The sequence below is a fragment of the Drosophila biarmipes genome, chromosome 3L (assembly GCF_025231255.1).
Source record: "Drosophila biarmipes strain raj3 chromosome 3L, RU_DBia_V1.1, whole genome shotgun sequence".
Classification (NCBI taxonomy): Eukaryota; Metazoa; Arthropoda; class Insecta; order Diptera; family Drosophilidae; genus Drosophila; species Drosophila biarmipes.
In genome coordinates, this window is record NC_066613.1 from 27,665,502 (window position 1) to 27,693,259 (window position 27,758).

The 27,758-nt window shown below is 46.8% G+C and overlaps 6 protein-coding genes and 1 long non-coding RNA gene across 9 annotated transcripts; 5 read left to right on the top strand and 2 right to left on the bottom strand.

The window, feature by feature from the left end:
- Positions 1-431: 431 nt before the first annotated feature.
- LOC127010896 (uncharacterized) lies at positions 432-2,776 on the bottom strand. 3 transcript variants are annotated; one of them, XR_007763773.1, is made up of 5 exons: positions 2,671-2,776; positions 2,468-2,579; positions 1,604-2,327; positions 820-1,498; positions 433-749 (listed from the first exon to the last, which is right to left on the bottom strand). It is a non-coding gene; the product is annotated as an uncharacterized LOC127010896 (long non-coding RNA). The 3 variants fall into 3 exon arrangements; XR_007763772.1 differs by having other exon boundaries at positions 1,580-2,327; XR_007763771.1 differs by having other exon boundaries at positions 432-749; positions 820-2,327.
- Positions 2,777-2,902: 126 nt separating this feature from the next.
- Positions 2,903-3,789, top strand: LOC108027748 (uncharacterized). Its single transcript, XM_017099304.3, has 2 exons — positions 2,903-3,025; positions 3,074-3,789. The coding sequence occupies exons 1-2, from the start codon at positions 3,013-3,015 to the stop codon at positions 3,685-3,687; spliced, it is 627 nt and encodes a 208-aa protein (XP_016954793.1). The 5' UTR covers positions 2,903-3,012; the 3' UTR covers positions 3,688-3,789.
- A 508-nt stretch (positions 3,790-4,297) lies between these two features.
- LOC108030576 (involucrin) lies at positions 4,298-6,836 on the top strand. The gene is made up of 11 exons (XM_044094839.2): positions 4,298-4,938; positions 5,063-5,164; positions 5,223-5,450; positions 5,506-5,580; positions 5,627-5,752; positions 5,810-5,935; positions 5,985-6,107; positions 6,166-6,291; positions 6,350-6,439; positions 6,498-6,557; positions 6,618-6,836. Exons 1-11 carry the CDS (start codon positions 4,366-4,368, stop codon positions 6,834-6,836), a joined length of 1,848 nt encoding a protein of 615 aa, XP_043950774.1. The 5' UTR covers positions 4,298-4,365.
- An 84-nt stretch (positions 6,837-6,920) lies between these two features.
- On the top strand, positions 6,921-11,361 carry LOC122817735 (uncharacterized). The gene is made up of 4 exons (XM_044094846.2): positions 6,921-7,056; positions 7,120-7,741; positions 7,809-7,915; positions 9,468-11,361. Exons 3-4 carry the CDS (start codon positions 7,904-7,906, stop codon positions 10,959-10,961), a joined length of 1,506 nt encoding a protein of 501 aa, XP_043950781.1. The 5' UTR covers positions 6,921-7,056; positions 7,120-7,741; positions 7,809-7,903; the 3' UTR covers positions 10,962-11,361.
- A 7,444-nt stretch (positions 11,362-18,805) lies between these two features.
- Positions 18,806-25,118, top strand: LOC108031162 (probable basic-leucine zipper transcription factor N). Its single transcript, XM_017104385.3, has 2 exons — positions 18,806-19,029; positions 23,204-25,118. Exon 2 carries the CDS (start codon positions 23,323-23,325, stop codon positions 24,907-24,909), a length of 1,587 nt encoding a protein of 528 aa, XP_016959874.1. The 5' UTR covers positions 18,806-19,029; positions 23,204-23,322; the 3' UTR covers positions 24,910-25,118.
- Positions 25,119-25,315: 197 nt separating this feature from the next.
- Positions 25,316-26,687, top strand: LOC108031142 (vesicle transport through interaction with t-SNAREs homolog 1A). Its single transcript, XM_017104360.3, has 2 exons — positions 25,316-25,525; positions 25,585-26,687. The coding sequence occupies exons 1-2, from the start codon at positions 25,432-25,434 to the stop codon at positions 26,181-26,183; spliced, it is 693 nt and encodes a 230-aa protein (XP_016959849.1). The 5' UTR covers positions 25,316-25,431; the 3' UTR covers positions 26,184-26,687.
- On the bottom strand, positions 26,247-27,602 carry LOC108031153 (uncharacterized). Its single transcript, XM_017104372.3, has 2 exons — positions 27,331-27,602; positions 26,247-27,224 (listed from the first exon to the last, which is right to left on the bottom strand). The coding sequence occupies exons 1-2, from the start codon at positions 27,508-27,510 to the stop codon at positions 26,763-26,765; spliced, it is 642 nt and encodes a 213-aa protein (XP_016959861.1). The 5' UTR covers positions 27,511-27,602; the 3' UTR covers positions 26,247-26,762.
- Positions 27,603-27,758: the final 156 nt, after the last annotated feature.

Here is a 27,758-nt window from a genome sequence, read left to right on the forward strand (position 1 = left end):
ATAGATAGTTAAATAATGATGATATGCCTATTAATTTGTACTGTATTTGTACATATGTAATTGGTGCCTCCTTTTCTCTCCGTGTGGTCAATGAGCCACCGCATGAACACGATCTTTGCCGCTGGCCTCGTCCGGACCCACTGTGGGTGTGTGTGCGGGTGTGCGGGTGTGCGCGCGAGTGTGTGTGCCGGCCAAGTGGGTGCGTTCTCACAGCTGGATGCCCGGCGTCCAAGTCCAAATCCGAGTCCAAGTCCAAGTCAAAGCCAACTGCCAGCAATCACGATCCAGGTCCCGAGCCTCAGCCAGAGCCACAGATACAGCAGCACACACCTGCGAACTCCCACTGCCCGCAGTCCCCCGGGCACTCCCCGAAACACAGGCCGCAACCCCACCTCAGCCCCACTCCAGCCCCGTCCCAGGCCATACAGCATGCCCATATCGCATCCACGTGTGCGTTCTGCCCGCCTTCTGGCAACCGGCAACCGGCAATGCCCAATGCCCCCTTCCCATGGCCGAGCCAACTGCAACTCCAAATCAATGCTCCTTGTGGCGGCTTCTTCCCAAAAAGGTTTTGTGGTCGGCGGCGATCGTGCCAAAAATGGGTTTGCAACTGGAATTCGCTTTTAGCCAAGCAACATACTCGAGCGTGTGGGGACCAGGTCCAGCATCTCAGATCCTGCTCCAGCACCATTCGATGCACTGGACAAATGGGCGACAGAAAACTACCAGGGTATTTGGTGTCGCAAAAGCTATCTCAGGTAAACCGATGTTTCATTTACTTCTAAGCACCCAAATAAGCAGTATTTGATTTTAACCTACCGTTTGAGTAATATTTTTCCGAGTGTAAGGCCCCTGGCAGATCTGCCAAACTCCCAAGTGCAGGTGGCGATTGGCCAAGACCAAAACTCAGATCGGGCGACCAGCTGGTGTCAACAGCTAGAAAGTTTTAGTGCCGGCATACCCACCGCCGTACTCCTCATCTCTCCTTGATCCCATCACCTGGTCCCGAGATCGTGAGAATTAGTGCGGCGGCGCGAAATTTATTTGTGTGCTGACCAAAAACAAATGCCGCGTGATTTCAATTTATGGCCATCTAATGAAAATTTGACAAATAGCAAATTGGCAGGCTTCGGGTGCGGGGCCAATAACATACATCATGATCATGATCGCTGGCGAAAAAGGCACTTCCGTCAGTTGATTGGAGTGCCCGGGCTCGATCCCGGTCCGATCGCAGGCCCAGGGAAACCGCGAATCTCGAGCAGTCTGTCAAAGTTGTTGGCTGCTCCGATTTATGTCTGCTCGATGGAGTCAAAGTCGTGACCCGCGAACATTGAACTCCCAATGAACCTATCTTGTCTACTGTGCGGCTCAAGTTGTGTGGACTTGGCTTGGGTTTCCACTTGGAGAAATGGATAGCTTCTGAATAGTATTACTGTCTCAATTATCAATGAATTGGGTTTGTACATTTCTGAGAAGCCCAAGCTGAATTGTTTTGATGCTGTGGATCGTAATTTTATGACTACCTTCCTTGTTTTTCTCAGTGCGCGGGTGAAATATAACCCGTAGAAGAACAACTTACTGGCCGATTGTTTAGCGGTCTCACCTTGGCTTCCACCGAGCAACTAACTGGGATTTTCGGGGCCCACAGGCAGCGCCACACATTAAAGCGAAATAAATTCGAAATCCGCCAGCACGAAGTGCAATTTTCAACTGTTCAGCATAATGAAGCCATTGCCATGGGCAGAGTCTAACAGAGTCGAAAGAGACCCCCAGACCCAGTGTCAATCATATCCGAGAGTTTATTTTCCCACATTTTATGGTCGAACTCCTCATGGGAAAATCAGTGAGTTGGCTTCGCCTAGTTGCGCAACAATTATGTCGCTCTGGTTTTGGCCCTCTGAATGAAAGGGTCTGTAGGGTCCGCACACCTTCTACAAGGTTGCGCTCCGCTGGACCCCCTTCCGAAATATTGTGGAAAAGCCAGCCAGTCATTTTCTGGGGTTGCAACTACTAACTGCTACCATGTACTACTGTCTTTTTAGCCATTCACGGTTATTACCTAGTCCAGAACGGAAGTGCGCTTCTTGAGATCTTCTGACCAACTTTTTCACACATTCCCCTCGGCGCACAGGTGTTCCCAAGGAGATACGCCATAACGTTTGCCTCCAATGTGCGTATGTAAATTTATGTTATATTTTGAGCGGAAATTAAATATACGATTCGCTCTATTGGGTTTATAGGGAAAATTGCGTTTGAATTACATTCCACGATACGACTTCCACTGTCTTTAGATTTTCCTATTGCTCAATAAGTCAACTGGTTGAGTACTTTTAAATGTGGAAAGAATTGCAAAGAGTTGAATGTTATTTTATATTTAATGCATACAAATTAAATAAATAAACGATATAAGAACATTAAATAAATAGTATTGATTTTAAACTTATTTTACATGTTACAGTTTACTTACATGTAAATTATTTATTGCTCCCTGGCGACACCTAGCGCATGGCGATATAACTAGTATTCGATACCCTTCTCTGCCGGCAGGTGGCGCAGCAATAAGTTGATACAAATCCTATCTGAATGAAAAAAATCGATAAATATCATGGTTTTGTTATTTAATTGTTAAGACTTAATAAATAAATTTAATCGTAAATTCAAGTTTCTCACCAATTTATGGTATCTCCACTTTCAGTTCCTATTCTATTGCAGACCCTCTGATGGCTTCTGTCCAATTGCCCACCCGTCCGTTTTTAGGATAACTATTTTCCTTTTTATATAAATAATGATAAATGGTTTTAGCTGCAAGAGCCCATAAACATTTCAGTTTGTTTAAATCCGAAGTGCAAAAGACATTTCCATCTCCAAGATGCGCACAATCGACCATAGCTATCGATAGACACAAAACAGAAGCAGATGTTTGGATCATGATAATGATACCTTCCCCCGCGATAGCATGGTCACGCCGTTGAGTTAATGCGCAGCCTAGAACAGTTTTTTCTTTCGTAAACAATGGAAATCAAATGTAAGTAAACTCATAAATGCAAACAAACCTAACAATAGTACCTTTTAGACGATGAAAAGAAGTGGAATGCGTCCAACACCAGGATGCTACTTACCCTCTACAGCGAGCGACAGGCGGATTTTCGAAATCCGAAAAGAAAGATCAAGGACGTCTGGGGGGAAATGGTCGTAGCCCTGCAGAGCCAGGGGATGACGGATATAGACGCCACTCAGCTCGACCGGAAGTTCAGGAACCTGAAGAAGACCTACTACTGCATAAGGAACAAGCACTTGGCGAAGGGACCGCAGTACCATCCCAACTGGCAGTTCTACGACGAAATGACAGAGCTTCTGAGGGACGAGCCCGTGCCGTGGACGCAGGACCTGACCGTGGATGACTACTCGGCGATGCACACGTTCCTGCGCGATGATGACCAGTACAATCCGGTCAATGACATGGAGAACGGCACGATGCTGTCCATCGGCACCACTGTCAGCACAGTCGTTCCCCGCCCGCAGAGGCGTCCGTATCGCAAACGAAAGTTGGCAATGGGTCACGCTGACTCCGGACACGAAAATGGTAGCCAAGGCCCAACGCAACCGACCAGGAGAGCGGATCCGGTCACGGTCTTCAATGCCGCAGAGCCGGAGCCGAAAAAATCCAAAAAAATAATTGTACTATAACATTTCGTTCAACTGATGTAGTTTCTTTACATTGATTGTCATTTATTTGAAACACAACACTGTGCAAATGGTTTTGGAAAATATTCCTTATTTAAACATCAAGTTCCTTACTTTTTGTTTAGTGAAATCTGGCATCATCACAATAGTGAAAAAATTAAGACAAGACAAGCACCAGTCCTAATAAAAGGCGTATTAAGAAGTTGCTAGGCTCAGCCCGCTCAAGTATAGTTCTTTGCAAAATATTTTGCAATTTCAACGTTATTAAACGTAATAAGAGGAGTTTGCCGTAGTAATATTAACAATATAGAGCATTGCCCATCATTTTTAAGCACAAACTTGATGGCTAAGTATTGGCAGCACACACACCAGCCCTGAAGATGTGGTGTGAGTATTGGCTAAAGGGACTAGTCTGGCAATGTGATACATCCATTATGGCAGTTTGTTGTTAGTAAATTCAAAAACAAAAACGCTAAGTGCTTTAATATACAGTAATTGATCAAATAATTAAAAATTAATATAATTTCAGCTTTTAGCAATCTAGTAACTCAATTTAAAGTGGTAAAACTTAATCGATAACTAGGAAATGGCATCACCAAATAAAGCCATTTGGCAATACCACACTCGAGAATTTGCCAGCCCTGGACACATATTCAACCAATTCTCCTACTGCCTTAAATCATGGCCAAAAAAATGAATTTACCAGACAATTTGCAGTCAAGGGTATTCGCACTTGGTCCTGCACCCCCTGGGTTTCTGCCTCCGAAGGCCAGCGCCTTCGCCGCCGCGGAATCGAATCTCCGAAGAGCCACTACCTACCTGAAAGACACCAACAACAGGCTCGAGTATTTGCGAGTTCGACTGCAAAGGGAGACAAATCCGGCCAGACGCATGGCTTACAAGGAGAAAACCATGTCCTTCGCCAAGGAACAGATCCGGGCCAAGGCACTCATCACCAAGTACCGGCTCAAGCTGGTCGCCCTGCAGGATGCCGAGATTTTCAAGGTCACCAAGCACCTTGAGCAAATGGAGGGCCTCCTCGCCGATGTGAACAACCGTCTGGTCAACCTGAGGAGCAAAATCGTAAAGGAGTCCGATGCCAAAGTCCGGCAGGTCGACGTCACCAACTCATTCCACCTGGTGCGGGAACAGCACAAAACCAAGGGACTCTGCGAGCGGTGGCAGGATCGTCTGGACCAGCTGAAGAAGGCCAGAATCGTCAGGAGCGCCCAGCTACTTCAGAAGCCAGCGATTGTAAGTCCTCATGGGATCAGGGAACAGTAACCAACCGATATCCATATTCATAATAACATCATACCCAAAAAAATGTTATATTTCAATATACGATCCTAATCGATCTTACGTCGATTGCTAACAGTTCTCTTTGCAGAGCCAGAAACCAAAACAACAGTCTAGGCCACTGGAAAAGCCAAAAACAGAACACCAAAAGCTGCAAGAAGCCCTGGCCTTGGAAGCATCAGTAAGTAGAGCATATTCCAGCATTCGCTCAATTTAAATAAATCATTAATTTATTTTAGAAGGCCAAGGGTGCCAAAAATATTACCAGTGAAACTGGCTGCAAGAGATGTGCCTTCCTGAGAAAGATGGACAAACAATCCAAGCTTTGTAGAGTGTGTAAAAAATGGGCTGATGATAAGGGCAGGGCCAAGGAAACAGTACCTAGAAAGTCGGAGCCGAATGAGTTAGAAGTTCGAGTGCGCATGGATTCCAGCTCAAGGGAATCTACGATAAAAATAGAAATAGAGGTTCGTTTTCCAAGTACCTTTCCGACAGATTGAATGCTTCAAAAATATTCCTTAGCCCGTTGAACTAGAAGAGATCGAGGAAATGAAGTCTTTGGAAAAGGAAACTACCTCAAATGCCAAAGTGGAAAAGGTGAGTATGACTTTTAAATGTATAACTATTTAATCTCCTTCTACAGCCCCCGCAGCTATCCAAACCTGTAAAACAATTGGCTGGGAAACCTAAAGAACTAAATGTAAACGGAAAACGACTTCGAGTATCGCTACCTTCCCGTGAACCTATTTCAAATAAGAATGTTAATAAGGTGAGTTTTAGCCTCAAATGTAAAACTATTTTTGATTTCCGAAATCTTTTTCTACACCTAACTCAGCTACCTTGCCCAAATGGACAATCACCTCGGAAACCTGAGAACCAAAGTCCAAGTGGAACCCGATTGCAAAAGACTGGGCAATGGTCGGTAACTATATCGAAGGCCAAGGTGAATAAGGTGAGTTTGAGTTTTGACTTTTAAATGGTTTTTACTTTATTTTGTACAGCTTCCTGAGCCACTTCGTCGCGTTGAGAAGCAGACGGGGCAACCGGAGAAGCCTCCGAGCGCAAAACGATTTCGAACAGCACAAGCTCAACCTGAAACTATCTCGAATATCAAACCCAAGGAGGTGACTTACTCCTTCAACATTAAAAAACAGCTTTGATTTCAAAAATTCTTTTCTTTAGCCTACTCAGTTTCTTGAACGAGTTAAACAACAGCCTGGGCAACCTGAGGAACAAAATCTAAGTAGAAAAATATCCCGAACAGCACAAGGTTCCTCTCAACCTGATTTGAATAACAAACATGACAAGGTGGGTGTTTTTTAAAATCGCTTATTTCCAGCCTTCTCAAATATTTTCCCAAATTAAGCAACTTATAAAGCAACCTACCGAGCAAAATCAAAGCGAAAAACGACTTCAAACCGCTCTAGTCACTCAGGAAACTATATCGAAAGACAAAGTAAGTAGAAGTAAAAAGTATTTTAACCTCTACATAAATTCCTAAAATACCTTTTTAGTCCCCTGAAATATTTCCCTCCATCGTATCTGTTAAGTCGGAAGCAGTAACCTCATTTAAGGTGAGTAAATTTATCAAAAACTTTTTGAAACATAATTTATAGATTGATTTACCACCAAAGGAGGACCAGGTGACAAGCAAAGACTCTGTCGACCCCAACGAAGTCACATCCATACGAGACTCCCTCAAATCCATCGACAGTAAAAACATGGCTCTGGCACACCTGAAAATTTTACAAGAGTATGCCATGTTAAATGATAACTTTCGGGCCATAGGCCTACTTACGGAAGTAGAAAAATCTATTATCCATCCGCCCCAGAAGGAAGATTTCGATCTTTGATTTGTGGATTGTTATGTCGTTTTTTGACTACCTGTTTCATTTTTAAGGCATTACCAAAAATGTAAAATTACTGCCAAGGTCCCCTGTTTATATGGCGATTTTGTTTAAACGGGTTTTTAATTTTTAAATTTCGAAAATGAGAAATCGATAAAAATAATATAATACTGACTTTGGAAGAGCCGAGCAATCGGAGGAGGCATTGCCGATTTGAACGATCAAAGTACAAAAACTATATTATTGTTTTTTTTTATCAGGAATTATAAACTTTCGCTTTGCTTTTCAGAACAATATTTTCAGCTTTAAAATAATCTCCAGGACCCATAAAGGACGATGTTCTACGCAGGCTTACGTGTTTGATGATTTACCCTAAGGGTGGGCTACCATGACACGGTTCATATAGCGAACCTCTGCTCAACATATGAGTTGACCTGGCTAATAAATGGAAATAGATTTTGAACTGCAACCATCGGTCGTTAAGATCAGGTGATAAAGCGCCTTGTATATGTTGGCATGTGGAACCAGTTATGGCTGCTTTGGCGAGAGATTATTTGCTCTCGATCCGAACAGACTAAAAATAAGACCCAGGCAATCCGATGCCATAGCATGCCACGAAGACGTAGCTCGATCGCCGGGGAGAGGTGGGTTTCGAGCGCGAGAGAGGCGAAAGAGCGAAACTTCTCGGAGCGCTCGCGAAGATCCGGTTTTCGGTCTCGGAGAGCGTCGGAGAGTCGGGATCGTTCTTTTCGCCCCGCATGTGCATGCTACATACGGTTCATTCCTCGATTTGCAATCGCTCTGGAAACTCTGAAAACGTGGTGCCGCAGGTTTCGCGTGCTTAATGTGCCCAAAAAAGCGCTGCATATTTGTGCAAGACCAACTCCTATGGCATAAACAGTGACTAAGAGGTACGTACAGTAGTTTAATGCGCTTGTTGGCAGCACAACAATGTAGTATAACTTTCATCACGCGCAGACTTCGTCATTTCAAGAGTATCATCGGAGAGCACGCTAAGAGAGAGTGGCGAAGAGCGCACCGCAGCACAGAAACCTGTATGTGTGAGAGAGGAAATGTACTCTGACGTAAGTACTCTTTTCTCACAGTGAGCAACTGAAAGGCCATCCCATAGATACACGTTCTTTATTTGTTGATTTGTAACTCACGCAAAGAATGATATTGGGATAGTACTCCCGAAATTCATGGGTTGGTATATTTTTCTAGGTCCCTGTAACAACGGGAATATTATAAAATGGTAATTGAATCGAGCATTTAATATCTATTAATCACCAATGTTGATCCAGAGCCTTTGTATCTTAAGGGTGCGATCGTCACTATTTCGTATTGAATCGAGTGTATAATAGCTTATCATTACAACTGTTGATCGAGAGTCTTTGTATCTTGAGGGTGCGATAGTCACTATTTTGTTAGAACTTAAAACAAGGTTTAATTGCAGTATAGAATATGTATAATTATCCCTAAGTGTATTATGTAGAGTCTTGGCAATTGTGCACTTGCTGTCAATCAAATTTATTGTTCTCTTCTTTTAGGATTTCGCTGGTCCAAAATGTAACCAAATGGGAAAAATACCTTTTTTCGAATTCGTTACTCTCCGAAAATCCCCTACTTCTGAGAGTTTGTATAGTAGCCTCCAAGCTGGCAGAGTCATGAACCTCTATTTCAGTAACTTTCCGCTTTAGATTCGATATTTTGGTAATGTACTCATTAATCTCTTCGGTTTTTGAGTCCATTTCTAATTGTATTTCGTTTAGATTCGACTGCAAGCTGGCAATTTCATTTATCTTCTCACTAAGCTGTATGCGGTGTGAGTTCCCCAGAGTTATGATTTCATTTTGGAGGGTAAACTTCAAATCGGCCAACTTTTCATCAAATGCTTTTGAACTCTCAAGGGCTGCGTTTTCCAGCTCAGCAATTTTAGCCTTCAGAGTCAATACCTCATTTTGTTTAGAAATTAATCGGGACTTCACATTACTCAATTTTACTTCACTTATGGCCACGTCGCTTTCAAAGCAAAAAAAGTCTGCAAACTTTTCGCTGATAGTTTTCTTTTGCTGTTGTTTAGTGATATCATTATTAATCTCGTTAGCTGTTTTTTCTGATACATCCAACTGTATTTGAAAGTTTTTTAATTCCATTTTAAAAACATATGTGTCGTTGGTTTTCATGGATCGATTTACACTGAAGAACTGTTCCACCGTTTTGCTAAAAATGCTTATCAGTTCTGCTGTCCTATAATAAGTTCGCTGGACTTCCATTTTTCGTTTACTAGTCAAGTTAAATATATGTTAATATTTATTTTTTACTCTAGTGTTTTAAAGAATAAATACTCGCCTAGTAGCCTTGCCTAAGAAAACATATAAATAAATTGCTATGAAGCGCAAGAAATGGTTTGTTATAGTAAACAGTGTGGCCGAAACCCCACCATTAGAGATACCTTTAGGTTTTTAAAGAACACAAATCTTATCAGCAGTGTTCTGGGTTTCCTTTTCACCTCTTTTTTAGTAACCCCGTATATTTTTAGGTATATACCATACCATTAAAACGCCTAATCAACAAAATATATTGAAAAAAGAGTAACCTTGGTCAAGAATTAAATGGACTACAATCCAATTGCAGAATGACGAGGGGCACGAACATTCCACTGGAGCGCAGCGCATTCGGAACGTGTTGACTCTGGAGGAGCGGGTGGCCGCCATCCGGCAGTATGACATAGTGCCGATGTACAGCAAGATTGCGCGCAACTTCAACTGCAGCTGGGAGCAGATCAAGAGCATAATGTCCAACCGGGAGGCGATCCTGGAGTTCCACGAGGCCACCAACCGCCTGAGCCAGCCGGCCAGCAAGGATGCCGAGCTGCGCCGGCGCAAGCTGAACTTCCTGGGCCACTGCCTGTACGAGTACATCCAGAGGGCCCAGTTCTATCTGCACAGCGACATCAACGAGGAGATGATCCGCAACCGGGCGATCGAGTTCCGGGACCTCATGCGACTCGACGGCTTTGTGCCGAACAAGCCGTGGATCAACCACTTCAAGGCCGCCTACAATATAACCCTTTCGAATCGCCAGATCACCATAACCCGCCGTCCGCCGCGGTCGATGGACTTGCGGGACATTATGTCCTACTGCGGGCGACACACCTCCATGGCCTGCAGTCTGGCGCCCAGATCTCCGGAACCCTCGGCCACTACGAGCCTTGACGTCCAGAGGCTCGCCGATCGACCTCTGTACCGCACCAAGACCCTGGTCACCACGTCCACCCAGAACCAGGCCACCTCGGATGAAGTGCAGCTGCGACGCAAGCGAAAGATCGCGTTCCTGGAGAAGTGCATGTACGAGTACATCCAGCGGTCCCAGCTGCACAACAAGGGTCGCCTAGACATCGACAACCTGCGATCGGTGGCCATCAGTCTGAGGGACATCCTGAAGATTGAGAGTTTCTTCCCCGACAAGGTGTGGTTCAAGCATTTCAAAAGTCGCTATAACTTCACCTTCTCGGTGGGTGTTCCGGTGACCAATCGCCGAGTTCCGCTCTCCCTGGACCTGCGCGACATAGTGAGTTACTGCAGTCGCAATGAACACAAGATCACCCTGGCCCACAAGAAGACACAGGAGCAGCTGAGAGCTGGCTTTGTCCACTTGCCACGGGTGGAACCGAAGAACGAGGAGTCGGAGCCAGAAGACGACGACGATTGCGTGGCCATAGAGGTGCCACCTGAACTCATTGAAATTAACGACGATGAGGATAATGAGGACAATGATAGAAATGTCGACTCCCCGGGGAGGGCCACCAAACGAAAGTTGGAGCAGGATGAAGAGCCTGCGCCCTGTGAGTTGAAAATTCAAAAGATTCAATCGCTCAGTGAGCCATTTTCTGGGGAGACGGAACTGCCACAGCCTAATAGTCCCGGGCATTATTCGGAGACCAGCGATGAGGCCCATCTGCCGCGCTGCGTGGAGAGCTACAAGGATGCACTGCGTCTGCTAAAGCCCCTGGAGGAGTTCGCCCTGATGGAGGAGAACTACCGCGCCATCGGCCTGCTCACCCAGCTGGAGAAGATCTTCGAGACTGGGGCAAAGAAGAACGGGGAACAGAACAAGTCCATGGAATAGAAACCCAACCAAATACTTGTGCCTTAAGTCTAAGAACTTGAAAAGTATTCAATTATGTTAAACTTTGATGTGAAGTGTGAAGGGTTTGTCATTACAAAAAAGGCAAAAAGGTCACTTAAATATAATGTTATTCCTTTAAGTTAAAGAAATTAGTTTACCCAGGATGCTGACTATGCTTTTCGTCAAAAAAATTAATTCCTTTATATTAAAAAACTTAATTTACAACGAGTCTCAACTTGTATTTTATAGGTGTATAGTTTAAAGCACATATCTAATATAACACCTTAGAAGTAAAAATTGAGGTCCAACTTTTATGCTGATTTAACTATTTTTACTTTCCTTTCCTTTCTTGTATATGTACTGGAAAATAAAATCTTTGATATGGATTGTCAAGGTATTACACACTATGAATATCCGTTGGCAGGTCGTTCGTGGGACTGTTCCCTGGTCCTTTGACCAGGTTACATAACAGCTTGCCGTTTCCCAGCGAGACTCGCAATCAGCGCTTCAACTTTACGTTCGTCCTCTAAAACTTTCCGCGATGTGGGATGAGATTGAACGAGTCCGAATGACCTGCAGCGGAGTTGAAGCTGAACGTGCGTGGCACAGAAGCTCCGGAAGTGGGCAGATGGAGAGGCAATCGGACTGGGAATGGCGGTGGAATGGTGCCCCGTAGGTGCTACATCAATTCTAGATGGGTAGTACAGCCGGAGGTGGTGCAGCGAAGGACGAAGGTCGAAGGACCAGGTGGGAGGTGGAAGGTGGAAGGCGGAAGGAGGGAAGAGCGGATGCCAGCAGCGCAGCATCCCAGCGAGGGACCTTGCGGTGCCAGGGGGTGGACACTCCTCACAATCACACTCACACTCACACGTCGCTAGCATATACGTGCAGTGAAAAAAATCACCATCACCTTTTGATTTTATGTCCTGTATATAACCAATCCACATGCAGTTTATAAAAATGGATGGGTTTGGAACCAAAATAGCATCCCTTATATGTTTTAAGAACATTTGGATATTTAACACCTATCAATAATGAAAATGCCCCATAATTTCTTCCCTAGTTGAGTGGTAATAGGCTTACCTTGTGCAGTGTAGGAGCGCTACGACTACACAACCGGGTGTACGTCTACGGAGCGTTGGAAGTGCCACAGCGCCATCGCTACAGCGCCATCCGTTCTCGATTGCGGCAAAGTTTCGCCATGCGAGGGCAGCCCTCCTGGGCAACAGGAGCTTCAGGACTTTCGTTTCAAGGATTTCCGACCGACGTCGTCAGACTCGACTGACGGCGACGGCTTGACTATAGCACCCTCAGAAGCGGAAAACCTACGAGTGTAGGGTTAGGTGCTGGGGGGTCCCCGGAAAGGTAGAGCCCGAGCAAGAACAACACGAAGAAGAAGCAACATCAATGCAAACACAACAACTTTGGCTCGGGTTACTGCCACACGGCTGCGCCCCAAAACAGAATTGAAGTCCCAGCGTTAAGAGCTCTGACATAAAACCCTGAAAGCGGAATTGCCGTTGAGGGATATACGACGAGCAAGGGACAGACTATATGTACAGCTCTTCAGCCACCTCAGCCTCGTCCTCCGGCCCGCCGCTTCTCCTCCTCCCCGCGAGTGCTGCCGGGGTTCGGTATGGCATATACAGTATGGCATGGTACACATGCCAATCGCAGGACGGGAGGATGTAGCGCCGCAGGCATGTAAAAGTGTCCAAGTGGGTACAGTACGAGCTTTATCATGTTACGCAACTGCTTGTGATCGGTGGATGTGCCGAGACATTAAAGGGTAGGCCCTACCCAAATTATAGCTTACTTTAAAATTACACTTAATAAGTCCCATAACTCTGAAAGTGCATTTATTTATTTATACCAAGAGTCAATGCTATGCATCCTCTTAATAGGCCTGGATTTTTAAAGCCCTCTGCCATTTAACTGGCCATTGCACAAACTTTTGTTGCGTTTTTATTTCTCCGTCCCCATAAGGATATCTTAAGGCGTAGCATTTTATTGAGATTGTAAATGTTAGAGCCCTGGGGCCTATTCATTTATAGCATTTATACAGCGCTTCTGGTGTAACTTTTTTTATTGTGTCGAATCATCGAGTCCCACTGGTTCCGGGCGCTTTACTCATCCACAAGGGTGGCTTTCGGGAGTATGGCGTGACCAACTGCCATGCCATGTTCCCCAGAGTTTATGAAGGCAATTTTATCTTTCGTATATACAGAAGTGGTTCATTGTTAGAGCCGGGAAAGCTTTTGATGCGTATAACCTCTCCCGGCAGACTCTTGAGAAGTATATATACAGTATATATACATAATGGATGTATAGGAAAGTCCCAATAAATAGGTAAAGCCAGGTTAAAACTCTTCGAAGTCGATGAGTAGTCTTCAAGAGATCAATCGATATGCGGTAAAGTTCCCTGGGGAAGAACAAAAACAGAATTACCTGCCATCGCCCCATTTACCCATTAGCATCCTGTAAACGCATTCGATTTCATCTATTTACTTTGGCACTTAGCTGCATATATAATATCGATTCTTTCACCATACAGACTCACCCGTCGACCCCTTTAATCACCGAACAGGCAGGCGATGCCATAGTCGTTTCCATTGTATGCCAAATACGTCTGGCTCGCCAATCTGTAGACCCCGGCTCAGGAGCGACTCTACGAGCACCCCGTTCCGCTAGTGCAGATATATATCGAGCATATGCAATCCGAGCGGAAAACGTGAGAACCGACTGGATCTGACGACTATGGCGGTGCTGGCGAAACAAGTCCGGTTCTCTGGTTCTGCTGTTTGGGCTCTAAGTACCCCTTACTTCTGGCTCGGGCTGTCGGTTCGGAGTAAGCCTCTTGGGCTTTTGAGGCTGCAGGCAGACGGTGACGACGATGATGATGATGGCCCTTGAGCTGAGACTCTGGGGGCCTCAACGATAATGATGACGATGTGCCCTCAGCTTTCTGTCATGCGCCGCTCCAGCGTTTCGAGTTCGCCTTTCGTACTCGCACTTCGCCTTCCCTCGGTCTCGTGGCCACACAGCTTTCGATATAGATGGTAATCTATCTATACTGTGCAAAGATGTCCAGAGGACTCGAATGAGGGTCTCTGCTTCGGACAGCTTTCCCTCCGAACCTCAGAACCTCTGAACCTCCAGAACCCCGTCAGTCTGACAGTTCCGACTCCTTTCGGAAGGCCGCCATAAATACCAATCCAATCATCTTGGCCAACGACATGTATTGAATTTCATTTGGGTTTGATTTTGGTATGAACAAATCGATTGGTTCGTTTTTTGGAATGAAAGTAAATCGTTCAGTTTTGCGCATGTTTGCCTTGCTAGAGATGACTAGCCCTGGGGATTCCCTATGATGTAGGGTATGGGGTTGCTTTCGTGTACCACTGTGGGAAAAAATGTGAACGTTTGTGGAATGCCAAATCCTTATTTGTTCTTCTGAATTAATTTTATCTCTTTAAGAGCAATCTATCACCCATAATATACACCTAACCCAACATAAAAATTCCAATTAGGCATATTATGGTTTTATAATAATCTTTTTTTGCAAGCTAAGGCGCATTAAAAGTACTTTTTCTTTTTTTTTAGCTATAGGTAATTAAGTTTTCCATGAACTGCCCCCTTAGCCAGCCTACGCCCTTTAAGTACTTGTTCAAAAACAGCACACAAAGTCGAATACCAATTTCAAACGTAACCAACTTATCAGAGGTGTAATATCGTACACCTTTATAATAAGTTTCTAAATACAGCTACTTTCTTATTTCCAAAAACGCAACGAATTTGTCAAAATTTAAATTTGTGTTTGATCATATAGGTATTTAAGTTCATTGCCGATCTTATTTTATAGTCCAGTATTCCGAACAGATTTTCCAATATCCAGTTTCCACCACCACAGTGCCAATGGAGCGACATAACACCACCGAATTGTTCGGGGCACAACACGAGATGTAAAACCCCGATATGGAAATGGCAATAAACTCGTAGTAGCGACGGCAATGAGTTCACATCGCATGGACGACGGGGGGATTGGAATCGGAATCGGGACTGGGCCTGCGACTGCGACTGGGACTGGGATTACTAAATGCGGCGTCGACTGTGCTAACAAGGGGGCAGTGGCATGGAATCGAGAACCGGGCGGGGGGAAAGGAGCGGGCCACTGGCAACTGGAGTGGCAGAAGGCACAAAGGAAATTACTAGGAAAAATTCAGGTCCCTATGGTGCTTTTGGGTGCGACGGTCGTCGCATAGATACCCACACACACCGATGGCTCTATATAGCCGCAGATAATCAGGGAAGCCGACTGAGCGACGGACGGACGCTGCAGGCGGACATCACATATAGATTATAGCGCGCACAATGGGGAGACGAGCCAAAGATGCGGCGATACCAGTGGAGGTACTCGTCTCTTACATACCTTCAGTTTCGCTCGAGGGACCAAAACGGAACACTGAGACCAAAACCCAAGCCGAACCTCAAACCGGCATCGCACTGGAATCCAGCGTGCAACAGGGGCCAAGGCCCGGGACCTAATCAAAAAAGGTAATGGAAAAATACTATCTCGGGTCGTGGCAACGATTTCACAATGCCGGCTCCGTCCCGGGGAAGGAAGTGGGGCAGGGCGAGGGCTAGGTTCAATATAATACATAACCATAATAAATTCCATGGCTAAATCCCCGCATCTCTCCAGAAAAAGGTCATAATAGATGAGCTTAGTCGAGCCGAGGGCGAGTGGGCGGCCCTCCCACTTACAGTGGAACATTACTACCTGAAACCTACGTTTTCGAGTGAGTGAATAAAATAAAAAATTAATATTAAATAAATATATTTTTTCACACTAAAAACAAAAACAAATCAAAAACTTAATGTTAAACATTTTTTCAGAATTTAGACATTAATTTAAAAATTATTGTTGCCTACTTTTAGACACTTTAATTAGATATTTTGAAACGGCTGGTATTTCTGCGAAAACCTCGATAAAATAAAAACGTACATTATAAAATTAAAAAGACAAACAAGTTTATAATTAATATGTTTAAAATATATAGATTTTCAAATCAAGGATGTTAGAAATGAAAAGGGGAGCGGCACAAACGCTAATCTTAAGCTAATTACCACTCAGTTTTCTCGAGTTAAGGAACATTTGGCTTAGAGAAAGGCGGTTTATATATTGTCGCCTGTTTATATATTGCTGTGCGAGGCCAAGTGTGTGCTTGCAGGGTTCCGTTCCTGGCCCATCGCAATCACTTCGGATTCGAATTCGGAGCCATGAAATGGCAAAAGGAAAGGTCATTTTCTCCGATGCTCCAGCTCGCTTTCAAAAGGTTGCCAAGGGCTTTTACCCCCTGCGACTGCCGCCATTACTTTCGTTTCACGTCCACCGCAAAAGGCATTTGTAGAAAAGTTTCCCTAGCTGGTCAGTAGCGGATAGCTGCTGGAATATAATATAATAGAGTCGAGTCATCGCCATCGTCAAGCACCCGAGCATCCAAGCATCCGAGGAGCGAAAACCCAGAGTCCCCAAGCGCACATCCGCCCAGCCCAGAGCCACCCATTAGCACCACCCGCCGCAGAGGTTGCTGCTGTGGTTTTATACCTTTTCCAATACTTTCCTTATACATATACTCACACCTAATATATGCCAGGCGGGATATATGCTGTGTGTGCGACTCCCCACCACCCGGACAGAGTCGCCTCGAAGTGGAAGGGAACCGACCGAAGAGTACGAACCCAAGCTGAGCGTTATCCATTTATATCTTCAACTTGTATTAGGACTAATCCATCAAAACGCTCCGACCTAATGTCTTCAGCCTCTGCCGACGTCGCTGCCGACGCCCCAGTTATTTTGTTATTTAGCCCAATCTCAAACCCAATCACCACCGCACCGCAGCGATACTTCAACTTACAGCTATATACACAAGATACACATGGCCGTGACTATCAGCTTGCCAGCATCTCCAAGATATGTGTGCTTTGGCTTGGAATGGACTTTCTGTCCACTCACGTTTATATATATGTACTATAGTTGCCATGGCACTTCGCTGACGGATGTGAGTCTCCAGTGCCTATATTGAATGTCCCAAGAACCCGAACCCGATTCCGAAGTCGAGCCAAGCATCTCTGCATCACGACTCGCTTATATGGAGTACCCATAGGAAAACTTGTTTAATTGGTCCGAGCCACACGAAAACTTTATCTTACAAGCCGGCGATTCGAGTGGACCAGAGGGAAGATCGTTTTGTGTCACGGCTCTCTAATCCGAACTATCTGAAATGGGAACTACGAACTCGGAATACTTAACAATTTTTATTATTCCATTAATGTGTATACCCCTTAAAAGGTAAGGTTATTATCTATTTTTGAGTTCTAATGAAAAACTCTTACTCTTACAAAGATCTTTTTCAGATATTTGTACGTCTGAAAAATATTACATTAGCTCAAGATTGATCACAGCCTACTTCCAAACAGGGTTCACCCCAAAAGCGTCGATAATAATACCCAAAAATAGGTATAACTGCCGCTGTTTGCCTGATGGCACACATACCGCCGATAGATATATCTGACTCAAGCACACAGATACCGGAATTCCAAGCGCCTTTCGTCAGACCCACAGCCGAAACCACTCATCCACCTCAGAAGAGATACAGATACACACGGGCACGACGAGATGGATGAGGCGGAGTGGAAGGGAGGCAGTTACCATGGCGGGCTCTACGTAAGCCCGAAAACCCGAAAAACCCATCAGAGAGCTCTATGTACAAGCGCCCCAAACTGAAGCCGTAAAACGCACCCCAAAGGTAGGACGAGATGACAGGTTGGGCTTCGGATTCGGATTCGGATTCGGAATCGGTCGTTGGGTTCGGCTTGGATTTGGAGCTCGGGTCTTCGGGCACATACCGCCGACGGCGGGCAGGCGAGACGGAGGCGGGACGCCCGCCAACTGACACTGCCACCCCCAGTCTGGCGGTCCCACGTTCGGTCGCCTGGTACTTGCTACTTTTGTTGTTGTCGCTCTGCCTGTTTGTTTTTCACGTCTTGCGCTGTCGCCAGCGTCGAATGCGGTGGAGCAGGGCTGGGAGTCTGGCTACTTTCTAGCGACCTTTTGTGTTCCTCGATTCTATGAACACCTCCCTTCCTGATGTGTAACCCTTAAAAGGTAAAAATCACCCCATAAGGATCCGGAAAGTATGCTATCATATAAAGATAAGTGAAGGATTAATATTTTCCCAATTTGCTATCTTAGCCTATCTTCGTTAATGGTATAACATTTAAAAAGTTTGACAGGGTGATATCTGACTCAAAATGTGTTAGTTGAAAGTCCAAGAAGAAAGTTAAGAGCATGGGTAGAATTTCCGAACTTATAAAAGCAATTTAGTAGTAATATGAGAGATTTCTATTGTCCGGAACTGTTTGTGTACTTGCTTTATAAGATGTTACTTACGGATCTTCAGTAATAATATCTACCGGAACCTGTAGGTATAAACTGCAGAGGACGCTAGAAATAGTGTGCTACTAATGATAGTGATAATACCATAATGGCCTCTTTCCTTACATTAGATCTCTCTCTTGAGCGGACAAACTTTTCAGTGCCACTTCCTCAGCTTGCCCTCTGCTGGACCTTGGCTATTTCCACAGCACCTTTGGCATCTCAGGTCGAGAGGTTCTTGGCATCGAGCCGTCCTTGCCGCCGCTTCTTCGCTTCTTCAGCCGCTGCTGCTGCGCTGCCGGCGCCTCTGCCGCATCGCTGGCAGTGCCTTAGGTTTTGGTTTGGCATGGCTTGTTTGGGATTAAATATTTCCTATAGATGGGAAAAACGAGTCGGTCGGGGTCGTTCGTCGAGTCGTGGCTGTTGGCTGTAGCCGTAGCTGTGCGCTGATGATGTCGCTAGTTTTGGTTTCGTACACTCTGTGCTGAACGTTCGTTGGCGGCGGTTCACGCATCGCGTCCGCAGTGGTTCGAAGTATCGTGTATCTCTCGCGGCAGTGCTACAACTATAACCCATAGAGGCCTGGACTTCTAGAACGGGCACTTTCCGCGTTTTTCGGTGACCCTGGATGTGAGTAGAGTCCACTGTGCGGATGGGTGATGTGGGATTGCGTATGCCTGGGATTCTGTGGTGTCAACAAGCGGGGTCTTGAGACTCGGTCGCGTCGCTGCCGACGCCCCGCTGTTATTGTTGTGTATTTGCAATTAAAAAAGCCGCATTTGCATGCGTTGTGTTTGCTGGTGTTTGCCTTTGAAAAATCGCCGCTTTTGTTTTCATTCGAGTGCCTTAGACCGCGCGGCGTCGGAGGGGTTTGTTTTGGTTTTGATTTTGCATTCGCCAGATTTTCGCCAGCTTATTTATTTACTTGTGTGTGCCTGTGGGTGTGATAAGGGTACGTTGCCCGCTGATTTGGCGCCAACTGAAGGAACGTGCTCCCCGGGAGTGGAGAGTCCTTGAAGCGGCCAAGGACAATTGCGAATCGGGAATTGGAGAGGGCGCGTCAGTGGGTGTTTCCGATTAAATGGGGCATGACTAATAAGTAAAGCTGCTTATGGAAAGCTCCTCTATTGAAGTAAAGTGGTTCTGCTTACGATCAAGGCTAAATGAGGATGAGTGGGATGCCCAAGGAGCCTATTTAAAAAGGCGACTTCCTTCTGGTTTACTTATTGAGTACGTATATTACGTAGGTAGTGTGATGGTGAGTGTTACTCAAATCAAAATCGTTCACCATCCCTCGACAATACAATCTCCTAAAATACACCGAACTGGCCATCCATATCTCACATTAATGACCTCATAGACATAAAACCCAGATACAAACACACAGAGTCATGTGGCCAGCATAGACATAGTCTGTTTCTTTATTCCCATGAGTATATCTTCCCCCTCGAATCTGAACGAACTCGCAAGCACAGTGGAGAGGACTGGCTGAAACTCGAATCATGGCATGCCATGCTATATAACATCCCGTCCATTTATGCGCTGCTGGTAAGCCAGCCAAAAAAGGTCCGACCGAACCACCTTGAGATATAAGATAAATAAGTAAACTCATGCCACAGCGCAGCCCAAGAAAGACGAAAACCAATCGCAAAATTACCTGACATCGTGAACCGAACCGAGTGAAACCCAAAACTACCAGCTTAATCCCCAGAGCGGCGCAATCCGGGACGGGGGAATACTTACTTGTATATATATAGGGTATAGAGCATAGGTATGGTATAGGGTATGGACGAAGGGCGAGGCGTGGTAGGTAGAACGTATAAACGAACCAAAAATAAACGAGCCAAAAACCGAACCGAAAACTAAACTTCCTAGGCGAACAATGGCTGGAGATACTGCGATACCGAGATACAAAAGATACGTGGCCAACAAAGGGAACCTGGGTTCGGTCTGGGTCTGGAACTGGGATTGGGACTAGCACAGGGACTGAGACCCAGGCCGGAGCATCATCTTGATGGCTCCGATGATAATGACGCTGCACGAAATTTCACGAAGAACCCAGGAGCTAAGGCAGCCCAGTCGACATGGGCTGCCATTAGGGTGATTCTGTGGGAGGGGAATCGGGGCATCGGAATCGGAATCTGCAGATTGGGGCGGGAAGGTGGGAGGGCGGCGGAGGGGCGACTTGGCACGGGGAATCCCCCCGGGGGCTGACGAGGGACAACTCTCGAGGCGATTAAGATAAAGTGCCAATCGATATAAGGGAAAGAAAGGCAAGAACTGAACAGGCGAACTGAACTGAGCGAGCGGAGATGTCGAGATACTCGTACTTGGAGCTACATCCACGTCCACGTCCGCATCCGATGCTCTGTGTACACTCACAGGCGCCGCCAAAATAATAGTGGCGCGAAGGGGTTATCATGGCAGGCAGAACAGAAGGGACTCTCAAGCCAACTAGAGGAAGTTTTGGGGTTTTATTAATTTTGTATTTTTAAAAACTATTTTAGTCTCATTGAAAAAATCGTTGCTCTGAATAAGTAAAAGAGGATTTATTTTATTTAACCACAAATAAAATTTTATCAAATAAATGTCAAAAGTTATATCTCTAGAATCGCATATCATAGGCATAAAGAAACGCTGCTCTATAAAGGTAGGCTTCAAAATCCCCCACCATTCCTCTTAGAGCCCTTGACCCCGATATGAGTACTCTCATAAATCTACGAGATGTACTGCTCTGGCCCTTCGAAAACCCACCACTAGTCCCTTGGCCGCTGCTGTGAATATATAGCCAACTCAGAGCCCAGACTCTGAGCTTACCATACCCATAGCAATAGCCATAGCCATAGCCTGGGCCATAGAGAGCGACATAAAAGGAAATATAAAACCATTTATAAAGCGAGTCAGTCAGGGGAGATTTGGATTGGAATTGATGGTGTAGTGCACTCGACGCTGCCTCGGTGTGCGTGCGGATACACAGACATGCCCACGGACACACACACTCTCACTCCCCTGCAGGGCATAGACGAGCGCAGTCGCGCTGTGTGTGTCAAGGTGCGAGTGTAAGATACTTTCAAGACGGAAAAGTGGAAGGGTTCCTGGGTTCGGCTTGGGTTCTGCTCCTTCGGTTCGACGGGCTTGGGTTTCTCGGGCTGCGAAACTTTGACGCCGGCAGCGCTGCTGCCAAGAAGTTTCCGGCACAAAAACTTCGCCCAAGTAGAGCGCTCAGCTGCCCCGAGCAGGGAAAAGGACGGAGTCTGCCAGAAAGAGCGATGGAACAGTGAGCAACCCCTAAGCTGGCCGGAAGATAAGGCCCAATTCCGTAAATCCGTGTCAACAACTTGGGAGCGGTGGCAGGCGGGGTAACCAGCGGACGTAACCCCGAGTTATCTCCCTTGGGACCTGGCCAGCAGTATCTGTAAAATTGCTATCCTCGAAATTCGCCTCCGTGATGAGAACAACAAAGGAAACAATATTAGCAAAGCTAAACAGAGCCAGAGATTGGTCAGATAGAAATGTCTCATTAATTTAAAAATCTCCAGCGTGGTTCAACCCCCATATCGGCGTCATTTCATTAGATTAGTTTTTCATAAGAACAGGCCTTTATAGGATTGTTTGGTTCTTGTTTCTTATCCAGTGACTATAAACTAAAAAACTCACATTTGTATATCTTTCAGACAGTCTAAATATCTTAAGTTCTGTCATTCTTATAACAGCGAAGGTTACTTCTTTCCTTTTAATTACTACATTTTTTACAAATAATCATTTTAAAAGATGTTGAGGAATAGTGAGGGTCAAAGCTTCAGCTTAAATCTGAAATTAAAGAACACATACTCGCTCGTTCGACCCGATCTTAGAGTGAGAAAAACGAAACGGACATGCTGTTCGCATTAAGTCATCTCGATCTCAATCGCGATCTCGGGGACTGTGTTAATCCAAAGACCGGCTCTGACTCAGGCAGGTGGGTTCCGTGACTCAGCGTAGGTCTACGGCTTCAGATGTATCTCTCTGGGGGCGTTCGGTAAAAGGGGCGCGGCCCAGTCGTTCGCTTTAGCCAGGCATCTCTGTCGAAATCCCCGGCAGTGTGAGTCTGAACGGTATGGAATAGGAGACTTGTGGCTGTGTGTGAGAAGAGTACTCCCGATATGGGGCTCTGGAGGTATGGCTTTGGTTCTGGTTTTCGGGGGCTGTATTGATTTCCGAAGGCGTAAGCAGCAACTGTCAGCACTTTTATAGCTTTTTGAGCTGTGTGTATCTGTATCTTTATCTGTGGCTGCTGTATCTGTATCTTCTGCCGTCCTACTCAACCTCTCTGAAGTGGTCGGGCTAGATGCAGATGCTTTTTGAAGACCCCGAGGTCGAGTCTATATAAGATTTGTGATCTGTCGTAATTTCGATGAGTCATGTGCTCGAGTTTTGAAGTCCCAAGAATGCATAATAATTAAAAAAAAGTGTCCTTCTCAAAGCGTACACATCTGTGTTCTGAGAAACTCAGGTCGATCGCTAATTTGCCCCTGTTGATTATTCAGATTACCAAGGTAATTTTATTTGCTTACTCTACAAGCTGATTGTACCTTACAATTTTTTACAAGCAAAAATTCAAATGCAAACACTTGTTGCAAAGAGCGCCAAAACACAAGGGTTAAAGGTTGCCACTCCTCGTTTCCGGAACCTAGGCCTTGCCACACCCGGTCAATTGTAGCGGTGCTTTACGAAGGCGGGCGAAAACAAAACAAATCGCAAATATTTAATTAAAAATTAAGCCTCAAATTCCGGGTGATTAATGTTTTCCAATCTTTTCTTGCAGATTCCGGTCGAGTTTAATTTTCCCTCCATTCCGTGGCCTGGCGAAGCGTGAGCAACGCCAGCAACCCAACATTTAAGATTCGGGGCCAACAGCATATCCATCCGCACCCGCAGGTCGAGATGCCGAGCATCCGGAGGTGCTGCATCATCGGCTGTTTGTCCAACTCGCGCCAGCACCCGAGCATTCAGTTCTTCGCCTTCCCCCGTCCGGAGAATCCCTTCCACAAGCTGTGGAAGGAGGCCTGCCACGCCTCCCTGCGGAGGATTGTGCCCTTCAAGAAGCCGGTGGTGTGCGCCCTGCACTTCGACCCCAGTGTCCTGGGCGGCAGGAGGCTGCAGTCGAATGCCCTGCCCACGCTGCGCCTGGAGGTTCCCTCTAACCTGGAGGCCGTGGAGCAGCAGGCCATGGTGGAGGAGATCGAGAGGAGCCGCAAGTGCGCCTACATCAATGCGGTCGTCTACGAGTGGCTCGTGAGGGCCAACATCAATCCCCAGCTGCGCGGCAGCATTACCCACGGGATGATCAAGGACAAGGCGGAGAATGCCCGCCAGGTCATCGGCAGCACCTCCTTCATAGCGGACAATCGCTGGCTGAACCGCTTCCGGGAGACCCATCTTCAGGGCTTTGCCCAGAAGCTAGCCAGCAATCAGTTGAAGTCCCTGGGCTCCTCCCTGTGGATCCCGGACATTGTGCAAGACCTGGCCCATCTCTTTCCGCCCGCCAGCGCCGAGAGAGTGGCCAAGCTGGAGGAGATGCCTGAGCAGTACATGAGCTATATGCAGCAGTACGGGGAGTACGAGGAGGACGACGACAGTATGGATGTGAAGGAGCAGAGCTACCAGGAGCAGCAGCAGCAGCAACAGCAGCAGTTTGCCCTCCAGCAGCAACATATGCAACAGCAGCACCAGATGGGCCACCCCTGGCCACCATTTCCTGGACATCCCGGACATCCGCCTCCACACCCCGGTTTTGCCAGCTTCAATGACTTTTATTTCGAGCGGCATCAGCAGCAAATGCAACAGCAACTCCAGCAGCAGCAGATGCAACAGCAGGCGCAGTTCCCACCGACTATGCCGCCGCAAAGGGAACCGTTCCAGCCCCAGCTGCCGCCAAATGTTCCTCCCCAGCGGGCAAGTCCCTTCCAGCCCGTTCAGCTGGCCAAGAGACCCAAAATGGAGTCGCCCGATGACGATGAAGTGCAGGAGATCAACTCGTCGGTGACCTCGCCACCACTTCCCCTTGCCGAATCCACTTCGACCAGCAGGGACAGCCGAAGTTCCAGCCCCAAGGAGCAGAATAACAATAACAGCGGGGGCAGGGACAGCGCCAGCAGCAAGGAGAACGCTCCTAAGGGTGGCGGACCAAGTGGCAAGTCCACTCCCGCCCTCTCCGCCAAAGGAAAGGACTCGCCAGCTCCAGCTCAGACAGCAGCCAAGCCCTCCTCCGCTCCCGCCTCGCCCAAGAAGGTCCCGAACGGATCCGGCTCCTCTGGCAGTCAAACCAATGGGCACACATCTCCTGAACCCGAAGACAAGAAAGCCCTGGCCATGCTCAAGGAGTTAGACAGCTACCACCAGGCTTTGGAGTACCTAAAACCGCTTGAGGACTTTGTGCTCTTCAAGGAGAACTTCCGGGCAATCGGACTGCTCTCCCAGCTGGAGTTGGTGCTCCGCAAGGGGGACAAGGCCACTCTGGTCGAGGGTTAAGGCGGAGCGGTCAGCTCTACCCCATTTCCAGGACGAGCACAAAACACAAATGTGATGAACGTGTACATATGTATCAAGTAGTATTATTAATACCACCAAACAAGCTGTTTAGGCCTACAAAGAATCTCCACTCGCAAAAAGCTGAACATACTTCATTAATTTATTAATTAATCTAAGAGCATTAAAATGGAACTTAAAAATAGTATAAATGTTTTTGATTGGTAATTTCTAACGATTCTTTGAGGGAGGCTAGAAAACGTTTTTTATGATAGAATGGGTTAGGATTATTTGAATCCTTAAAATCGTCAGATAACTATTGATAGGTCTGGCAACCCTGCGCCAAGGTGACCACACTGTGTAAGTACAGTGGTTAAGTGTGACCAATCCTGTGGTGGCGAATAACCCTCAATTTCCCACTCCCTTTACCAATGTTTACGTTTTATAGCGAGAAAAATCAGAAAACTTAGCAAATTGTTGCTAAAAAGTAGTTTTAACCACTGGACAAGGCCGAAAACCGCACAAATGTCGCTGCTTGAGCAATATGAACAGCAGTATGCTTCGCTGATCGCCGAAATAACTGCCCATATTGGACGTCTGCAGCAGCAAAACAACAACAGTGAGTGGGTTGGTTTTTCAGGAATTAGATACCAACTAAGTTTTCACCCATTTACCCAGGTGAACGCCATGACTTGTGCAGCAAGATCGACAGCAGCCTGCCCGAGGCCCAGGAATTGCTAGAGCAGATGGGCCTGGAGGTCAGGGAACTGAATCCCGGCCAGCGGAGCAGCTTCAATGGCAAACTGCAGGTGGCCCAGGCGGAGCTAAAGCGGCTGCAGGCGGAGTACAGGATGACCAAGGACAAGCAGCGCTCTCAGACGAATGCATTCACCACCCTGGACTTGGGGGACAGCTATGAGGACGTGTCCATCACCACGGATCAACGCCAGCGCCTGTTGGACAACTCGGAGAGGATTGAGAGGACGGGCAATAGGCTAACCGAGGGCTATCGAGTGGCCGTGGAAACGGAGCAGTTGGGCGCCCAGGTGCTCAATGACCTGCACCACCAAAGGGAAACGCTCCAGGGCGCCAGGGCAAGGCTCCGGGAGACTAACGCCGAGCTGGGACGAGCTTCTCGCACCCTCAACACCATGATGCTGAGAGCCCTGCGCGAGAAGGTCGTCCTGTACGGAGTGGGTGTCTGCTTTGTGGTCGCCGTGGGCGTCAGTCTCTACCTGACCTTCGCACCTAGTTCCGCCAGCTCCGTCACTTCGTAGTTTTAGTCAAGAAACCAAAAGAAATCCATTAGCCCGAATTCAAAGGGTCTAGAAGCCTACCCATTCCAAATTCGTGAGTTGATTATTTATTGTTTAGCATATTTTATCTTTACGAGATATTCTGTGGAAGAAAGCTGCAGACTTACGCACTATCTATATACGAAAGGGTGGGGGAGTTCCATCAAGGGAGATCGTATGAGAAGAGCAATCTGCGGCTAGCTCTGGGCTTACAAGTTATTCTATTATTCGTTCGTATTACTTCTCTAATCATAGTTATTATTCCTCAGATTACCTTCTCTTGCCACGACCTCCCCCATCCTAATTCGCGTGTACAAAGTTTAAGTGGTTAATGTTTGGCGCCTGGTTAATAGTAACTAATCCTACTCTATGACTCGTGTTCGCATTCGGGACGTATTTCTCGCATAAATTCGAAATGAACGTGTATCTAAAAACCATAAACATAGCCGAGAACTGTTAACAAATAAAGGAAACAGTAAAAATGCATCTCTGCATGGGGCATTGAGCCTGGCCGGGGTGTGGGTGTTCCAAAGCCTAACCGAACTCAATGTTCCCCAACTGCTAGCAGCCGCAGGCGGAGGCGTCCTCCTCGTTGATGGCCGCACTGCTGCCCGCCGTGTCCACTTGGAAGCTCTTGTGCTCCAAGGCCTGCAGTTCCATCTTGGAGCGATTGGCCAGGACCAGCTGCCTCGAGATGTCGCGGAACATTTCCTCCACGCCGCCGCCGTTGCGGCAGGATGTCTTGTAGGTGGCACTAATCAACGAGTGGCACTGTTCGCAGAAGGCCTCGACCTCCTCGTCGCTGACCTCCGGCTCCCTGCCCTCCAGGTCGCTCTTGTTGCCGCAGATGAAGATCTTGGCGTTCTCCGCGTAGGTCACAATGTCCAGCAAGTGCTGCGACAGCGAGTGGAACGATGCGGCGTTGTCCAAGGCGAAGACCAGGATGGCTCCCTCGGCGAATTTGTAGTACGAGGAGGTCACAGAGGCCACGCGCTCCATGCCGCCGGTGTCCCAAAGCTGGAGCTGCCAATGGGGGGACATGGTAGAGGGGTTTCATTCACACAGTGGAGCATATTCTATGGGAGCTCTGCATGTTCACTCAGCGCTGTTATACAACCGGAAACCCCACCTTGATCTGCTTCTCGTTCACGCTGTACTCCCGATCGATGTGGTCCAGTCCCAGCGTGGATTTCCTGTCCGTATCGGTGACGAAGGTGTTGGTGGCAAACCGCCGGAACAGCGAGCTCTTGCCCACTCCGTAGTCGCCGCACAGGATGACCTTCTGCTTGGGAATGCGCATCGTGGCCATGGCTGAGATCTGCCGAGATTCGTCCGACTTTAATCCAATTACTTTGTTATTTCGCACCTGCAGACACAAAGGGGACAACAACAATGCGACAACAGCTGTTCCTGCAAAAACACTGCCCGCCGCAGCGTTGCCAGCCTTTGAGCGTTATCGATGGCCGATAGTTCGATTGCCCTCATCGAATTCAAATGACCTTATCAGTTCCGATCTCATCTAGGATCTGCTTTAAATAAAGTTTTTTGGATTATTTG

What these genes read in the sequence shown, in the direction of transcription:
- LOC108030576 (XM_044094839.2), top strand. Translation starts at nt 4,366, where the DNA reads ATGGCCAAAAAAATGAATTTACCAGACAATTTGCAGTCAAGGGTATTC. An exon ending in CGAAGGCCAAGGTGAATAAG is followed by an intron (nt 5,936 to 5,984) that starts GTGAGTTTGAGT and finishes TATTTTGTACAG; the next exon opens with CTTCCTGAGCCACTTCGTCG. An exon ending in AAACTATATCGAAAGACAAA is followed by an intron (nt 6,440 to 6,497) that starts GTAAGTAGAAGT and finishes ATACCTTTTTAG; the next exon opens with TCCCCTGAAATATTTCCCTC.
- LOC108031162 (XM_017104385.3), top strand. Translation starts at nt 23,323, where the DNA reads ATGCCGAGCATCCGGAGGTGCTGCATCATCGGCTGTTTGTCCAACTCG.
- LOC108031142 (XM_017104360.3), top strand. Translation starts at nt 25,432, where the DNA reads ATGTCGCTGCTTGAGCAATATGAACAGCAGTATGCTTCGCTGATCGCC. An exon ending in GCAGCAGCAAAACAACAACA is followed by an intron (nt 25,526 to 25,584) that starts GTGAGTGGGTTG and finishes CCATTTACCCAG; the next exon opens with GTGAACGCCATGACTTGTGC.
- LOC108031153 (XM_017104372.3), bottom strand. Translation starts at nt 27,510, where the DNA reads ATGGCCACGATGCGCATTCCCAAGCAGAAGGTCATCCTGTGCGGCGAC. An exon ending in TGAACGAGAAGCAGATCAAG is followed by an intron (nt 27,225 to 27,330) that starts GTGGGGTTTCCG and finishes CCCCATTGGCAG; the next exon opens with CTCCAGCTTTGGGACACCGG.